Source organism: Andrena cerasifolii, chromosome 1 (genome assembly GCF_050908995.1).
Source record: "Andrena cerasifolii isolate SP2316 chromosome 1, iyAndCera1_principal, whole genome shotgun sequence".
In the NCBI taxonomy this organism is placed as follows: domain Eukaryota; kingdom Metazoa; phylum Arthropoda; class Insecta; order Hymenoptera; family Andrenidae; genus Andrena; species Andrena cerasifolii.
In genome coordinates, this window is record NC_135118.1 from 19,822,493 (window position 1) to 19,838,553 (window position 16,061).

Sequence of the window (16,061 nt, forward strand, 5' to 3'; positions counted from 1 at the left end):
TACAAGTATAATTATAATATTCTGTAAATGTTCTATATCGTTCTAGATTAAGCAGTGTCGGGTTTGTAGGAACATTTTTCGCAGTCGGTATAGTTACAATTTAAAAGTCGTTATCTATAATTTTATGCTTTATCATCCCATTTTCAACATTATTATTTGTAACAATTAAAGTATTATTATAATTATTAGAGAATAAATTAATTTTATAATACTCGTTTATCAACGTAATATGGATTGAAGGAAAATCCATTGTTTCTTATTCGTTTATGAGTAAGATTTTATTTTCGTTTATTTAAAGACTTATCAAAGTTTGAGCAAAGATAATTGCACAGAAACGCCCCTGATCTGGTGAGTTGAGCACGTACATACGTGTACACTGAACCATATTTTAAGAAAATAGATTTCAATAAAATAGAAGTAAGAAAATGGGATTTGAACAAAAATTTCTTTCATTTCTTCAAGATTTTTAAGATACGTTTGTTATTTCGCTTATGCTGTTTTAATTTTGTGTATTTCTACGTGTTATATATATACACAAATATCTGCAACATGTTCACTAGGTTTATAATTTACTATATTTGCAGAATATATTGTCAGTCTATTGTGTATCAAAGCAAACCTCAGTAGTCCCTCGAGGAAGATAGGTTGCGTCTAAGTAACGGAAGAAACTACAGAATGGCTTCAGAACTTCCACCGACTTTGAGAAATTTATTCAGGTATTTCTAATAACGATATATAGTTTCCGCTATCGCGAATTCATAGTGCAGTACCAACGTAACTATGGAATTAACGTGCAGTTAATTTTCAGTTATATTGACAATCATAAATCAGAATATGTAAACAACTTGCGGGAGGCGGTGGCTATAAAGTCTGTCTCGGCATGGCCAGATCACAGAAATGAAATAATTAAAATGATGAAATGGGCTGAAATAAGATTGAAAGAGCTCGGCGCTACTACGGAGTTAGTAGATATAGGAAAGCAAACCCTTCCGGATGGAAGTAAAATTCCTCTCCCACCTGCTTTGTTAGGAACTCTTGGGTCCGACCCACAGAAGAAGACTGTTCTTTTATATGGGCATTTAGACGTGCAACCTGCGTTGAAGGAAGATGGCTGGGACACGGAGCCGTTTACTCTCATCGAGAAAGATGAGAAATTATTTGGTCGTGGAAGCACGGATGACAAAGGCCCTGTGCTCTGCTGGATACACGCACTGCAGGCTTACAAAGCTATCAGTGTTGATATTCCAGTGAATCTCAAGGTAGTTTCAATTACACCGATGCATTTAACGTCTCCTCTGTTTTAGCGTCTACCTATTAATTATTCTTCGATCGAAGTTTGTGTTCGAAGGTATGGAAGAATCTGGTAGCGAAGGATTGGACGACCTTCTTTGGGCACGTAAGGATACATTTTTACAAGGTGTGGATTACGTGTGCATATCCGACAATTATTGGCTGGGTACCACAAAGCCATGCATTACGTATGGCTTGAGGGGCATCTGTTACTTCCAATTGGAAGTTACTTGCGCTTCCAAGGATCTGCACAGTGGTACATTCGGAGGAACTGTGCACGAAGCAATGGCAGACTTGATTTACTTAATGGATACGATGGTCGATGTTAATGGAAAGATTTTAATAGACGGCATTTACGATAATGTCGCCGAGGTCACTGAAAAAGAATTGGAGTCCTATAAATCGATAGAGTTTGATGTATCCGAATTTAAGGAATCTATTGGAGCGAATAGACTGGCTCATAACGAAGACAAAGTTTGCATTTGCAATTATAATAAATTAAAGCCGGGAATCCACCGGAAAGCTAAGCTAAGCTATGCGATGCTATGCTATGCCATGCTACGTTTTAAAAAAGTTAGCTTCAATACATTCTTATGGAACCGTTTCCACCAAAAGCTACGTTAAAACATAGCATCGCATAGCATAGCTTAGCTTAGCTTCCCGGTGGATTCCCGGCTTAATACTAAATCTTTGCTGTACTGTTTATATAGGGTTGCATTTTATTTCCGTTAGATTGAACTGCTGATGCATCGGTGGAGGCAGCCTAGTTTATCTCTTCACGGCATAGAGGGTGCATTTAGCGAGCCGGGCGCAAAGACTGTTATTCCAAGAAAAGTTATTGGCAAATTTTCAATTAGAATAGTGCCAAATATGACTCCCGATGAAACCGTTGAGAAGGTAACAACGTACTTGAAAAAAAAGTGGGCTGCTAGAGGTAGTCCGAATACGATGGATGTTAGTATGGGTCATGGAGGAAAAACTTGGTCTGAAAATCCTGATCATCCAAACTACATGGCTGGTCGGAAAGCCACCAAACACGTTTACAATGTAGAGCCTGACTTATCGCGCGAAGGTGGCTCGATTCCAGTTACTTTGACGTTCCAAGAAGTGACGGGCAAAAATGTGCTGCTGTTACCAGTTGGAGCTGGTGACGATGGAGCACACTCTCAGAACGAGAAATTAGATATTCGCAATTACATCGGGGGTGTAAGTATTCTTGTATGAGTAATATAGTATATAATAATCGTTATACTTGAATTTAATAATTCCTCGCTCTTGTTTTTAGACTAAATTACTCGGAGCTTATCTGTACGAGGTAGCTCAACTTTAATATAAGTACGTATCCGTGAACACAAGCATTTACACCGAAGTATTATAAAAAGCAATTTTGCTATATAATATACAATTAGGATTTTAAGGGGGATAGGTCACAAAGGTACCGTTTTATAGTTTATACTCAGTTTAAATCATTTTTTTTAAATAGATACAAAATATGTGGTGTTTAATAAAACAGGCATTTTAAAAACCATTGCACTCTTGTTTCTTAAACGTAGAACTTTACTTCTGATTTATTTTCACCACCCAAGCTGGTTGTCCTTTATGAAGTTCTGGTGGTAAAGCTATAAACAATTTGTTGGCTAATTGTGCCCACTAAAATGAAACATTCAGTAATAATTAGTTTATTATACGTCGTGCTTTTAAATGTAGAAACATACCTTAATTGGCTGTGAAGATCCAAGTAAGAATATCTGGGCATTGGCAGGCACTGTAATTGATCCTAAGTACAAGGAGCCATTACTTGGCCAAGTAAGAGTTATTGCATAAATTTCTTTGTTATTTCTATGTGTATACCACACATTCTCGGCCAAGGTATCATTCTGTACGATCCAAGGTTTGGTATCGTAAATAGCTTCTTTATTTATTGCCAACCAATGACCTGTTAAATAACGTTCTTTTTCATATCTTCTAAACATTAATTTTAATCGTATATAGAAAAAGTTATATCTGCAGGGTTATCCACTTAACTCGGAACGCGCGCGCGCGAGAACATATGCTTTGCTTGGCCTTTTTCAGACAATCGCCTCGAGATTTGTCCTCAGGCTCAGGGGGAAACGACGCAGAAACTCTAAGCAAGGCGTTGGTACATCGAAAATCTAATTTCTTCTTTAGGATACCGACTGACTACTTGATTAATTCATCTGTTCTCGCGCGCGCGTTCGGAGTGAAGTGGATAACGCTGTACAAGGTGACAAACATACCTATTCCTCGCAGTCTTTCTTCAAATATTGGAGAAATGATGCCATCCTTTGTGGGTCCAACATTCATTAACAAATTTCCTCCGCAGCTTACAGTAATTACTAACTCTTTTATTAACTCTGGTAAAGTGAAGTATTCCGACAAAGCAGCATTCCTGCGAAATCCCCAAGATTTCCTATCGATGGTCATACAGTTCTCCCATTTATGCGATTGAAGTACTCCTGATGGTTTTGTATAAGAAATAGAATAAATTCAAAGAGAACATATTTGAAGCTACAGTCGCAGCAGAAAGTAAGTTGACACTCTTTAAAATCGCATAACTTTTTTTAAATTTGTCCAAACGACTTGAGTTTTTTTTTAGAAGCTAGCGAAATTAGTTTTCTAGGTGAGGTATTTCGTTGTTTTGAAAAAAATTGCAAATTTAGATGAAATTTTCAGGCTCAGAAAAAAATTGAAAAAAACGACCTTCACTATTTTCATCGCTATTCCGACCAGTTGCAATTTTTTTCAAAACGACGGAATACCTCACCTAGAAAACTAATTCCGCTAGCTTCTAAAAAAAAACTCAAGTCGTTTGGACCAATTTAAAAAAAGTTATGCGATTTTAAAGACTTACTTTCCGATGCGACTTTAGTTATAAGAAAACTGAAAACCTTTAGTAACATATTTACCAGGATTGTAACGATCGGTACATGTATAAAAGTCACCATGATGACATGGTATATTTTGACCCCATCTATCGTTAACAACAACTGTATCCTTCACAGGACTTTCATTGTACAACCAAGATAAAAATTCTTTCGATTTCCAGTAACCATCCGACGCTTCCCAATCACCGTCAGACCATATAACTTCTGGTTCATACTTTTCTATTAACTCGTGCAGTTCAGGGATTGTTTTTTGGTCGACGAAAACCTTAGTAGTGAAATTGTTTCCTTTATCGAATAAGTACTGAGGGTTGTACCATTCGTATAGAGAATGATACAGACCAAATTTCAAATTAGTCGAACTTCTTATTGCCGTTGCCAGTTCGCCTAATTTTGAAAATTATTAGTCAGCGACAGAAAAATACGATAGCGAAGTCGAACATTAAACATGATCGATACCTATCAGGTCTCTTCGTGGTCCAACATCCATGGAATTCCAACTGAAGGAGTACTTCGATGGCCATAGCGTGTATCCCTCGTGATGTTTACTTGTCAGTACAACGTACTTTGCACCTGAAGCTTCAAATATTTTGCTCCATTGGGTGGCATTAAAAAATTCGGCAGTAAAGTCACGAGCAAAGTCTTGGTACGTAAAATTCGGTGGATACCTTTGTTTCATGAAATCGCGATACTTAGTGCTGCCTTGTTCTTCTGCAAGTAGTAAATGAAATTAAATTCTCCGCTGGATTGGAGGAAAATAAGAAACGCGTTACCTTGCCAATTATTCCAAAACCATTCGGAGCCGAAGCTGGGAACGCTAAAGACACCCCAGTGAATAAAAATACCAAGCTTTGCATTGTCGTACCAATCTGGAAGCGGTCGCCTGTCCAGGCTCTCCCAGCTTGGAAAATATTTAATGACTTCGGTGCCTTCAGACCAAAGGGACTCATGGCTGTTTCTATCCGCTGCTGTTACCACATACGGATCTTCTAGAGATGCACACAGTACGCAGAGTATTGGTAAAATATAAATTGGTAGAATCATTGCACTGACCAGTGTTTACTGAAAATAATTTACATAAGGTGTTTATACCCTTATCACTTGTATTATGGAAATCTTGGGATGAAGTTCATTCGATTATCTACTCTTTATATCCACTATCTCATGTGAAATTAATTTCAATCAGAAAAATATGTAGCGTGAATATAATTCTGTACCTATCCCTTGTTTAACCCTCCGGGTACAGAACTTCTGAGCCTGGGTCTTTTCAGACCCACGCCGATAGTTCACTAACACATATTCACGGTCGCTCGAGACCCTCACCGATACTATAGTAAAGTAGTATGATCGCCGATATCGTGACCCTCATCAAGATACTATGGAACCGGGTGGAAGGGATTTCGAATTACGTTTGGATATTTGTTGTACATATACGAAATAATAATAAGCTTGGGAATTATAAAAAAAAGGATGTTTATTCAAAATTTATGTTATTGTATGTATGACAAATAATAATAACGATAACAACGATAACGATGATAACAATAAAAACAACAAAAATAATAGAGGCTGTAAGATAATGAATGCAAAAACACGAATATATCGTTTATTCGTCCAGAAAGCAACGAAGCGTCGTTGTCAACTATATGTACATTCGCGAATGCCCCCCGGGCCTCGGCAACGCAGTCGTCTCGAGCTTCCTATTGTTGCCCCAACATAGTCCCCGAAAAGGCCCGGTTTATGAAACCCCCGATAGCTAAATCCCGCTTGGCTGCGGCTGACATACACAGCTCCGTCACTGTGTACGTTAGCGCTCTTAAGCGGTGGGTCAAAATTGATCCAGACTCAGGATACCGGAGGGTTAATGAAAAATTTGTATCAAATATATTTGAATGAATTACTATCTACATGCAAGTAATTTAAGACAGCATGAAACTAAATAAAATTATTCTTTACTTTATTCCTTTTTCAATAATGTCAAGCAAAAGGAGTATTTCACACTTCTCTCAAAACTTTTCCAAAAGAACTTCGAATAGAGACATCTAAACAATCTCAGCAAAGTGATAATAAAAGGTAATAAGTAACTGCCACAAAGAAACAAAAAGTTAATAATATGCATCAGATATTCTACCCGAAGCAGATTTAACAAAACATTTCACATGCACAATATTCCAGAAAAAAAGGCTAACTACTTTGTTGTCAACTGTTTTGCGATTGCTTTAAAGCCTTATCACTGGCCAATAGTGTGCTGCTATACATATAGAGCGTCTGAGTAAGATTATACTAAATTCGCCGGGGTGTGGTGTATATACGATCAGTAATACCTAAATTTTGCGTACAAGTATTTCTTAATACAACAAACACATTGCCGTGATCGAACAGAATCGCCCGGGACAATTAGTTTCGTGGAAATTTCAATTACAGGATACTTTAAGTGAATCTTAAGTTGGCGAACAAAGCATCGGATTTGCCGGATATTTTCGACAACCACGATAATTCACCATGACTACTTGGATACCATTGGAATCAAATCCGGAGGTGGGAAATTTCGTCTTAAATTTCTATCTTGCAACGAAAGGCACTCTAGTTTTATTGTATCATTAAAATAATTGCCATATTCTTTGTTTTAGGTTATGACGAAGGTAAACCATCATGACTTTCAATTGTTGATACATATTGGACTTCGCTTTTATAATCTTAACGTTCCGTAAATATTTCGTAGAATATTTATTCGTGAGAAACTTGACGTTGATCATAGAACGCCTTTATGTAAACAGAACGATTTCTTCTATCGCCGAGTGAACTTTTTGATAAGGCACTTTATATCGAAGTTTCTATCCGAACGTTTATTTTACAGCTCTTGCACAAAGTAGGTGTGCCGAAGGAATGGTCTATCGTCGATGTCTACGGTTTGGAGCCGGATCTGTTGGCACTTGTACCTAAACCGGTCCTTGCTGTTATTTTGCTTTATCCTCTGGGTAAAAAGGTGGTGAAATTGGTATTACACGATTCCATTTAACGGCCATTGTTTATGGTGATGTTTAACACGTTTCTCTGCTTATAGAGCGATAACACCCTGGAAGAAGAAGTGGAGGATGTTAAAGAAAGCAAAGAAAGTACTCCGAGTCCACGCGATCCGTCGATTTATCACTTGAAACAATATATTCACAATGCTTGTGGTACCATAGCTTTAATTCATAGCGTTGCAAATAATCTGGATAGGTAAGTTTATGATCGGAAGTACAAAAGCGCGTCTACCTTAGATCGAACGTTACGCGCTACATCCCTTTGCAGCATAAATCTTAAGGATGGTTTCTTAAAAACTTTCTTAAACGATTCGAAAAATCTTTCGTTTGCGGAATGTGGAGAGCTCCTGATGAACTCGAGCGACATTAGTACTACTCACAAAGAACTGGCGCAAGAAGGGCAAACGGAGGTATGAGTTTCAGTTTGACTCTGATGTCCAATGATTCCCGACCGGTGAGTCGCGACTCTCAAGTGGGTTGTAAAATGTTTTCTGGGGTGTTGCCACGGGGTTTTATTTTTTAATATTATCAAGTTAGAATTATATTCTGTAACTAGTTTTTTAGCCCGTCTTCGCCAGGCATTACTATCCTATATAATAAGGCGCCTAAGACAACCATAATTTTTGTTGGTAATCCTCCTAGAAATAATTTTCGCTGCGAAATACGAAATTTTACAACTTTTGGGTATCAGAAGGGTACCTATCTAATTGGTCTCCTGAAGGGAATTTGGAGGGGCCTAAGTTACATACATGCCCAGACTCACTGCCCAGCGACATTTGAGACCCCTCCCCCTAGAAACGAAATAATTCTCGATATTATTACAACAACTAATGTGTGACAAAGCCCCCGAATCCAAGAAATTTGTGGAGCATATACACTCTTATAACACCGCTTTTCCGTTTGCCTCCATGAGAGCCCAAATAAAGGGCACATTTCGACTCTGCGTTGAGCGCGCGTTTGTATCCCCTCACTCCTTGGAATGGAGAGTGAGAGAACTCGTGAGCGAGCGAAAGAGGACGAAAGATTCGACACGAAGTTACCGTCGGCTACGAAAGAGAGAAAGCACGATACTTTGTCTTGCTTCGTCTTTCAGCTCGTGCTCGAGCTCAACCCGCGTGCGGGCCTACATGCAATGCAGCAGCGGCTACTACATTGTACATAACACCTGTTGTAGGTCACAGGGACTACCCATTATCGAATTCTCCAGGTTTTGGATTTTTTGCGGCACCTTTGGGTGCCGAGGAAACTTCTTGCCGAATCTGAAACTTGTAGGTCATCGGGAAGTACGAAAAAAGCCTCTGGAAAGATTTTGCTAACAAACGAGCATCCACCTTAAGCGTCTTATTATACCTATTTTTAAAGTGGTTTCTTTACCTTATTAAATTTACTTTACCTTAGCTGAGGCGGTGTCGCAGAGTATTTGAATATTGTAAAAGGGGATCGCGACTCAAAAAAGGTTGGGAAACACTGCTGTGATCGTAGAAATGTAATTGAAAATATTTTATAGGCACCAAATGAGGACATACCAGTGTTCCATCATTTTATGGCATTGGTCCATAAGAATGGATTTTTGTACGAACTAGGCGAGTATCTTTATGTTGATGATTTTATCGCGTAATTGTGTAGTAAGCGATATTCTACTTAACATTTCGAATATTGAAATTTTCAGACGGACGCAAGCCCGCGCCTATCAATCATGGCCCAACTAGCCCGGAAACGCTATTAGAAGATGCCGCGCGCGTTTGTAAAGAATATATCGCTCGCGATCCAAAAGAAGTGTGCTTTACAGTTGTCGCTCTCGCTAAGGGTGATCTGGGAGCATTTTGATTTAATGTCTAACCTACAGTGTACACATGTTAAGATAATTGTTCAAATTATTTATTCTGTACGCTACATAGACACAGCCTTTTTGTATCGCATTTATTAATATTTGCTTATTATTGCCTCGTAATGTGTGTATTCGTGATGTAAACGTATATTCGCAGGTATTCGTCGCGCTACCTTCCACGAGGATACAATCTTTCTCTGTGAGATGAAAAGATCGTCGGAAGTGTCTCGAGCCAAGTGAAAATCAGTCTCGAATATCTAGATTATAGTTTCCTCGACGGTTTGTTCGAACTTTTCTTATATTTTTGTAAACTCTTTCGATATTAAACTTAAGCTGACGAAGTGATTTGCAGTACCACGTTTTCTTCTATGAATATTCCAGTAATTTCGCAAGATTAAGGGACGCGAGAGAGAAACAAAGTGGAAAGGATCGAAAATTCTTATTAAGAACGTCCTTGAATTTTACTTTCCAGCTCGGCGAGAAAGAAACATTTCATTTCGTTATTATTACATAATAATGGACCTTTCGAATCAACGCCAACCACTTCAAGGCGCGCCGTCATAAATATATTCAAATAACTCAGTTGCTTCCAATTAATTTTTCCTTTATTTTCGCAGTATCTCCATCCAGGGTCTATTTCGACCGCAGAGTAAACCTGTTTCAATGAAACTCTGACATTATCGACGAACAACAGCTTGTCTCCTTCATTTTTCCTCGTTCCGTTTTCGCGGCGATCAACGCGGATCAATTTACTTGCACGGCGGAGAATCGGATAATGCCGAATGCATCGTGATTTCGATCACGGGCGTGCATTTGTTTCCCCTGTTATCGGAGGTCGCAAAACTTGTCGGTCAGTGACCAGAAGCCAGCAAAAGGCTCAGTTATTTTCGATCCTCTTCCGAGAGCGAGCATCTTGGCACCACTCTCTAAATAGTAGCTTCAAAACACAAAATAAAACCGAAATTCAGGCCCCCCCAATTCGGTCGTTTACTGTGCCTCGCGTGCTTCTTATGCAATCCAATGAAGTTCGACGATAACAGGGCGAAGAATGAAAAGCAATCGCTAATTGTAACCGTCTATGTTTCGCAGGGTGGCGCGTGAAGAAGATGGTTTATTGGGGCTGTATTAGTCATCGCTTGACGCCGCCTACTTTCCCGGGTGAAATTTTCCACGCCTTCGCCTTTCGACCGACTTGCTTGGATAGGAAAATTTCCATGACCCTCGGCCAGGCAACTGTTAAATTCCTACGAGCTTGATAACGTTCGATGGATCATTCCCGGATAGACGGCGTATATATTACACAGCTTTTTTCCTTCGTATCGGGTGATTTGTCAACGAGCACATTACATAAGGGTGTTTCAATAGCGAGCGCGATACGTATTGTGGGATAGTTGAGGAAAACGCATCGCGGGGTCTGATTAACGCTCCATGGAAATAGCTGGGAAGGCCAATTGCATTATTGTTTATCCGTTGCAACGATTAATCTTCGCGTAACGATCTTGAAATTTTTCGTAGACGAAGGAGGGAGAAATAGTAATCGTATTACAGCGCGGATGTTGTTTATTGTTTCAGGCGCATTCTATTTTCTGTCCGGTTTGTTATTTACGATCAGCGACAAGTTCATTACTAATTCGTCGAAGGCTAGGTGCCTCAAGTTTATCTGCGGTTTGTGGGGATCAAAGAATCCCTCGACCATATTTTCCATTGATAAGTAACGTGGATTCGCAGCTTGCATTCAAATGAATGTACAATTTGATAGTAACAGGCGATGAATTCTACTGTTTATGGAACGACGAACGTCTGCGTCATCCGAGTGGAAAATTTTGGTGTTCCTCGAAGCTGGTTTACGAAGATAAAAGAACCCGTGGCGAAGGGGAGGCTTGTCGAAGGAAAAATAAAGATTCCTTCGTGATTCGTAAAGATAGAATCGCTTTGGTGTTTTGGCGTTCTTTCGTGAAAAGATGATTGCGGCTTACGGAGGAGGCCGGAGTCTTGGAAGGCTTTTCAGAGAATGGGAAGGAACAGGTAAAGAACTGTTCGCGCGCAAAGACGAGTGGAAGGTGACAATTATGAAAATTATACAGGTAGAAATAGCCTGTCGTTGCGCAGGGAAACAATGAAACAGTGTGAGAGGCGCGCGCGATCCTTCAATGTATTAACACTTGAAATCAGGAACTTCGATCTCGATTCTTGGAACGACCGATGGGTTTATTACTGCTCGCGACACGGACGGTAACATAGGCAGAAGAATTTCGTTTCACGGCGATTACACGCAGCGTTACGTGTTCCCGTCGTGTTCGATGTAGGTGATAACGGTCTGAAAGTAAATTTGCTGATCCGTCGGAGGTATCCGCGCTATCGATAAAGCTCTTTACGATGGCAATTTGTTAAAGCCATACGATTAAGCGCGCTAGATAATCGTCGGGAGCTGATCTACACTAAAATCAAGACAGGCGAGAACACATGACGCTCGCGTGCGCGCGATTATTTCCCCCTTTATTTTTTGCTGACTATAGATCTGCGCAATACGGAACGAAGATTGTGGTAATGGCGATTGAACTTGTACCGTGACAGCTAATACCGTCCTCTTTTAAACACAATACACAGAAGATAATCTTTATTGCGAAATGGTATGAGGATTATCTACTAACAAAGTTCTCTTATCTACCATGCCACGAAATAGAATATTACCTCTTTTCGAATTATTCAAACTCAACTCCATCCCCAGCGTTCACACTTCGCACGCGTCATTAATGGGGATGATAACGGGTGGATTCCTCGCCTATCAAAATTCTACGCTCATATGGAGGGTAAGAGGAAAAACAGGGAATGTCACAAGCAGCTTTATCGAGGAAATTTAGTCTAAAATACTTTAGTCCACTAGTAAAGAAACAGGGTTCGATGAATTTGTCTGCATTCTTTATAATGTGAAGCTTATGCCCTAAGTATTAGCTGCTGGACATTCCCTAGGCTAAACGACGCATCTGAAAGTAAAACTTCAAATAGATTTTAAAAATAAATGACTTTCAGAAATACCTGCCATTCGGATATTTTTAATTTTGTTTTCAATTTTGCATTAAGGGTAGGTCACCCTCGATAGCCCTAAAACAGGCCTTTTTTCAACCGCAAATTTTAAAGTGATAAATAGCAACAGAGACAACGTTTTTTTCTAGTTTTAGTCGTTATTCTATGAGCTTTAACACAGAAGAAGAGAAGTCTAAATATCTCTATGGACATAAAAGTTGTGAGTAAAAACGTAAAGGCGTGTAGGTGGTGCACCGTTTGATGATGAACATAAAATCTCGAAAACCGCTCCAACGATTTGGATGAAAATTTAATGAGGGACGCAGAAAAACATTCCCTACTATTTGTCGGGATCAGATTTTCGAGATGAATTCTTAAAAAAATGATAAAAAATATTTTTCGTACAAGAAATCGATAAAATCGCATTTTCAATATAAAAATTGTATTATTTTTTTTTCTCGATTCACGATTAAAACTAGGGAAAAACGTTGCCTCTATTGTTATTTATAACTTTACAATTTGCGTTTGAAAAAAGGCCTGTTTTAGGGCTATCGAGGGTGACCTACCCCCTTAATGGGAGTACTTGCAAAGCCTTCTTGACGGCAGCCTTAAAGTTTTACGTGAGCGCCGAGTGGCCAGTTGTTACTCGTGCAATTGCCGCTACTCAAATGCCTATAACTTCGGGAATTTTACGAATTTCAACAAATCCTTTTAAACACTTATTCAGGGGTTGAAACGGTTAGTGATATAATGGGCCGAAAGAAATACGACATTGTTCGTAAGTATTTTGAAACGTGCAATGACAGAATGAAAATGCGATGCACAGTTGGAAGTTGCTCTGCAACAATTTATACTTTGTTTAAATTTTTAGGCACTTAAGGGGGCACCCCACATTTATAAGGGTTTAACTTAAACGTAACTTAAAATAAAAAAATTATTTCAATCTACTTTTGAGAATCAATTTATTCTTCACAGATTTATTATTTAATCATAATTTAAAAGGCGCTTGCGCATGGTTGAGGCGAGCCTATAACCGATATATAACCATTACGGAACCGATATAATATCGGCTCTGTAGAACCGGAACCGAAACCGCTATAATATCGGTTCTGCAGAACCGGAACCGATATAAGCTAGAACCGTTTTCACTCATAACTGTTTCAAGATTACTTCGGTTCTCATAACTGTTTCTCAGAACCGAGACCGACAACATAACTGTTTTCAACCCCTGCACTTAATCCTAAAATGTTGAACATTCGAAAAAAGAAATAAAAAAAAAGATAAAATTTTTAGACTGGAACCTCCTCCTCTTAAGCTTTGATAACAAGGTGGAGAATCGATGTCTCCGAGTTAGCGAAACATGTCGTGTACCGGGACATTATGCATTCGTCCATGGCTGGTTGAGTTTAAGGTCATCGCGCGCCCGTAAAAATGTTATGTACACGTACGGCCTCGTTTCCATTTATGGCCCGCAATATATGGCAAGGGTACAGTTCAACAGATCCTTTGTTGGAGTCGAGCGGATCGCGTGGGTAATCGATAAATTTGGTCGGCGGTGGTGATCCTTTCAACTGCGGACGTCCAAGCTATTCAGCTACAGACAGATGGAAGGACCGCGAACGCGGTATAAAAGGATCTAGACACAGCGCGAAGAACGTTCCATTACAGCCGGGACATTCCATGCGAAGTACGTTTTCGTAGATTGCTGAAATTTGAATACGTTGTAGTCTTTAGTCATACTCAAACGTACCTCAAAGGATTTTTCAAATTTTTGAAAAAATGTCGATTTTACAGCTGTTTGAAGTTAAGTGCTAACTTTTTTTCAATACATTATAGCTATGGAAGTAGTAAACGGATGGAGATGAGCTCTACGGTGCTTATAGAGAAGACATTGAAGTTTTAAGAAAAAATTATTTCAGTTTAAAAAAAAAATAATTTGAACCAGTTTTGTGCAATTGTTTTAAACAAATGCAGGCTTTTAACATCTGGCGCGATTTTAAAATGTAAAAAAATAGGAGAATATAGTTCTATCCTTTCTCTTGATGGAGGAATTTTCGAAAATATGGATATTTTAAAATTGGCCCTGTAAAAATTGTCGAAAGTTGACGCTGCGTCGCCCAGCACCGCGGTACTCGCAGCGGCCAAGCGGCTATACTTAATATTCTTATACAGGATTCTCGAAAATGGTAAGTATTTGAAAAAAACCGAAAGAGGAAAATTCTTACTGTTTTTTATATCCAACATAAAATACGGTATCTGAATTTTTGGTGTTCGCAATATTTTCCTTGAAACGAGGGTGACTTATAGTTTTTTAAATGGAGCGCTATATATTTGATTACCAAATATGAAAGCGACTGTCAAGACAAATTCAACCATACGGTACACTATGACCTTCAAGGCCACACAAAGTTAGGAATGAAGTAAATATATTGAACTATGTAGTAGATTGAGCTTCTTCCTTTCATCGGCAAGCAGCGTCAACTTTCGACAATTTTCACAGGGCCAATTTTAAAATGTCCATATTTTCGAAAATTTGTCCATCAAGGGAAAGGATAGAACTATATTCTCCTATTTTTTCAGATTTTTAAAATCGCGCCCGATGTTAAAAGCCTGCATTTGTTTAAAACAATTGCACAAAACTGGTTCAAATTATTTTTTTTAAACTCAAATAATTTTTTCTTAAAACTTCAATGTCGTCTCTATAAGCACCGTAAAGCTCATCTCCATCCGTTTACTACTTCCATAGCTATAATTTATTAAAAAAAAGTTAGCCCTTAACTTCAAACAGCTGTAAAATCGTCATTTCTCAAAATTTTTCAAAATCCTTTGAGGTGCGTTCAAATACCACTAAAGACTACAACATATTAAAATTCCAGCGATCTACGAAAACTTACTCCGCATTAAGGCGTCAGCAGTCTTTCCACTCTAATTTCCGTAGAGTGTTCCACGGACCTCTGATTTGGAGGAACTTTAATAGCGGATGGCGCGGTGACAATAATATATACCGCGATAAGGATGCGCTAGGAAATTGCGTTGGCCATTATTCGCACGCGACGTGGTAATTCCGCGCGATCGCTTTGCACGCAACGCCTCAGCGAGCGCTGAACCAGCGCGAAGGATTTCCAAGGAGGTCGAACTGTCGTCGATTCCATTCGTCCTTAAACCCACAGCCGTGCCGGAAGCACGAGCACCCGCAATGCCAGCAAGCACGCGTGCTCCCCGAATTCTCCGCAGACATTTAAACACCATGCCCGCCGATTTACTTACGCGCGCCAGCTGCCGCGCAGTTTACCGTGACACAGAAACCGGCCGCCGATTTTTCCACGATTGATCGTTGCAGAATCACGATCCCTCTCGACGCGATCCAGAAGGCAGCTCGCCCTTGAGCCGCGCGAAGCATTCGCTGCTCCGAAAGTAACGCGCAATCGATGTAACGCGCTCTCTTATCAATTCCATCCGCGGGATTCAGACAAAGACCGTAAGCCGTCGTAAATCGCCCGTCGGGTCATCGGATGTTGCATCAGAGTGCTGATTAAATCGTTAGCAGGCAGTGGCATCCTGATCTTCCCAGAACAGATTACAAGCCTCGCCAGTGCAGCTCCTCTGTATCTAATCTGGGCCAGAAAGGAAGAAAGAGGGACGTCGAAACACTCGTATCGTTACTTATCATTCCCAACGGCATTCGGCGGACAGCCCCGTCCCCGTTTGCAGGAAACCGTTCCCTTCGGAGGCCGAATTCACCGGCCACGTAATCAGACAGAGTAAACAGGATGCGCCTATACAGGCGTCCGAGCGCGGTCGCGTAAACTGCGACCCTCGAGGCCCGCGTACTTTTCCGTGAACCGATTCTCCGGAGGTGAAGCGCCTCTGTTAACGCAGGGTGTGTTGTCATCGGTGACGAGATTTTTAGGGCGGCAGGGTGGAGGGGGGGGGCTAGCCAGGGATGAGGGATATATGACCCAGGGGTGGGTCGGTCCGGTGCGCCGAACG

The 16,061-nt window shown here is 40.0% G+C and overlaps 3 protein-coding genes across 5 annotated transcripts; 2 read left to right on the plus strand and 1 right to left on the minus strand.

Annotated features, from left to right (window-relative positions):
* Nucleotides 1-146: 146 nt before the first annotated feature.
* On the plus strand, nt 147-2,818 carry Cndp2 (Cytosolic non-specific dipeptidase 2). The gene is made up of 6 exons (XM_076812835.1): nt 147-348; nt 585-716; nt 809-1,259; nt 1,336-1,764; nt 2,023-2,496; nt 2,576-2,818. Exons 2-6 carry the CDS (start codon nt 676-678, stop codon nt 2,618-2,620), a joined length of 1,440 nt encoding a protein of 479 aa, XP_076668950.1. The 5' UTR covers nt 147-348; nt 585-675; the 3' UTR covers nt 2,621-2,818.
* Nucleotides 2,774-6,500, minus strand: Fuca (alpha-L-fucosidase). Of its 2 annotated transcripts, none has more exons than XM_076812856.1 (7): nt 6,386-6,500; nt 4,967-5,255; nt 4,653-4,904; nt 4,218-4,580; nt 3,549-3,767; nt 3,006-3,226; nt 2,774-2,940 (listed from the first exon to the last, which is right to left on the minus strand). In XM_076812856.1, the coding sequence occupies exons 2-7, from the start codon at nt 5,235-5,237 to the stop codon at nt 2,848-2,850; spliced, it is 1,419 nt and encodes a 472-aa protein (XP_076668971.1). In that variant the 5' UTR covers nt 5,238-5,255; nt 6,386-6,500; the 3' UTR covers nt 2,774-2,847. The 2 variants fall into 2 exon arrangements, with proteins under 2 accessions (XP_076668971.1, XP_076668962.1); XM_076812847.1 differs by lacking the exon at nt 6,386-6,500 and adding an exon at nt 5,411-5,710.
* An 89-nt stretch (nt 6,501-6,589) lies between these two features.
* On the plus strand, nt 6,590-9,392 carry Uch (Ubiquitin carboxyl-terminal hydrolase). Of its 2 annotated transcripts, XM_076813015.1 has the most exons (7): nt 6,590-6,731; nt 6,824-6,835; nt 7,051-7,179; nt 7,258-7,415; nt 7,488-7,629; nt 8,727-8,802; nt 8,889-9,392. In XM_076813015.1, the coding sequence occupies exons 1-7, from the start codon at nt 6,696-6,698 to the stop codon at nt 9,044-9,046; spliced, it is 711 nt and encodes a 236-aa protein (XP_076669130.1). In that variant the 5' UTR covers nt 6,590-6,695; the 3' UTR covers nt 9,047-9,392. The 2 variants fall into 2 exon arrangements, with proteins under 2 accessions (XP_076669130.1, XP_076669123.1); XM_076813008.1 differs by lacking the exon at nt 6,824-6,835 and having other exon boundaries at nt 6,601-6,743.
* The last annotated feature ends 6,669 nt before the right edge of the window (nt 9,393-16,061 follow it).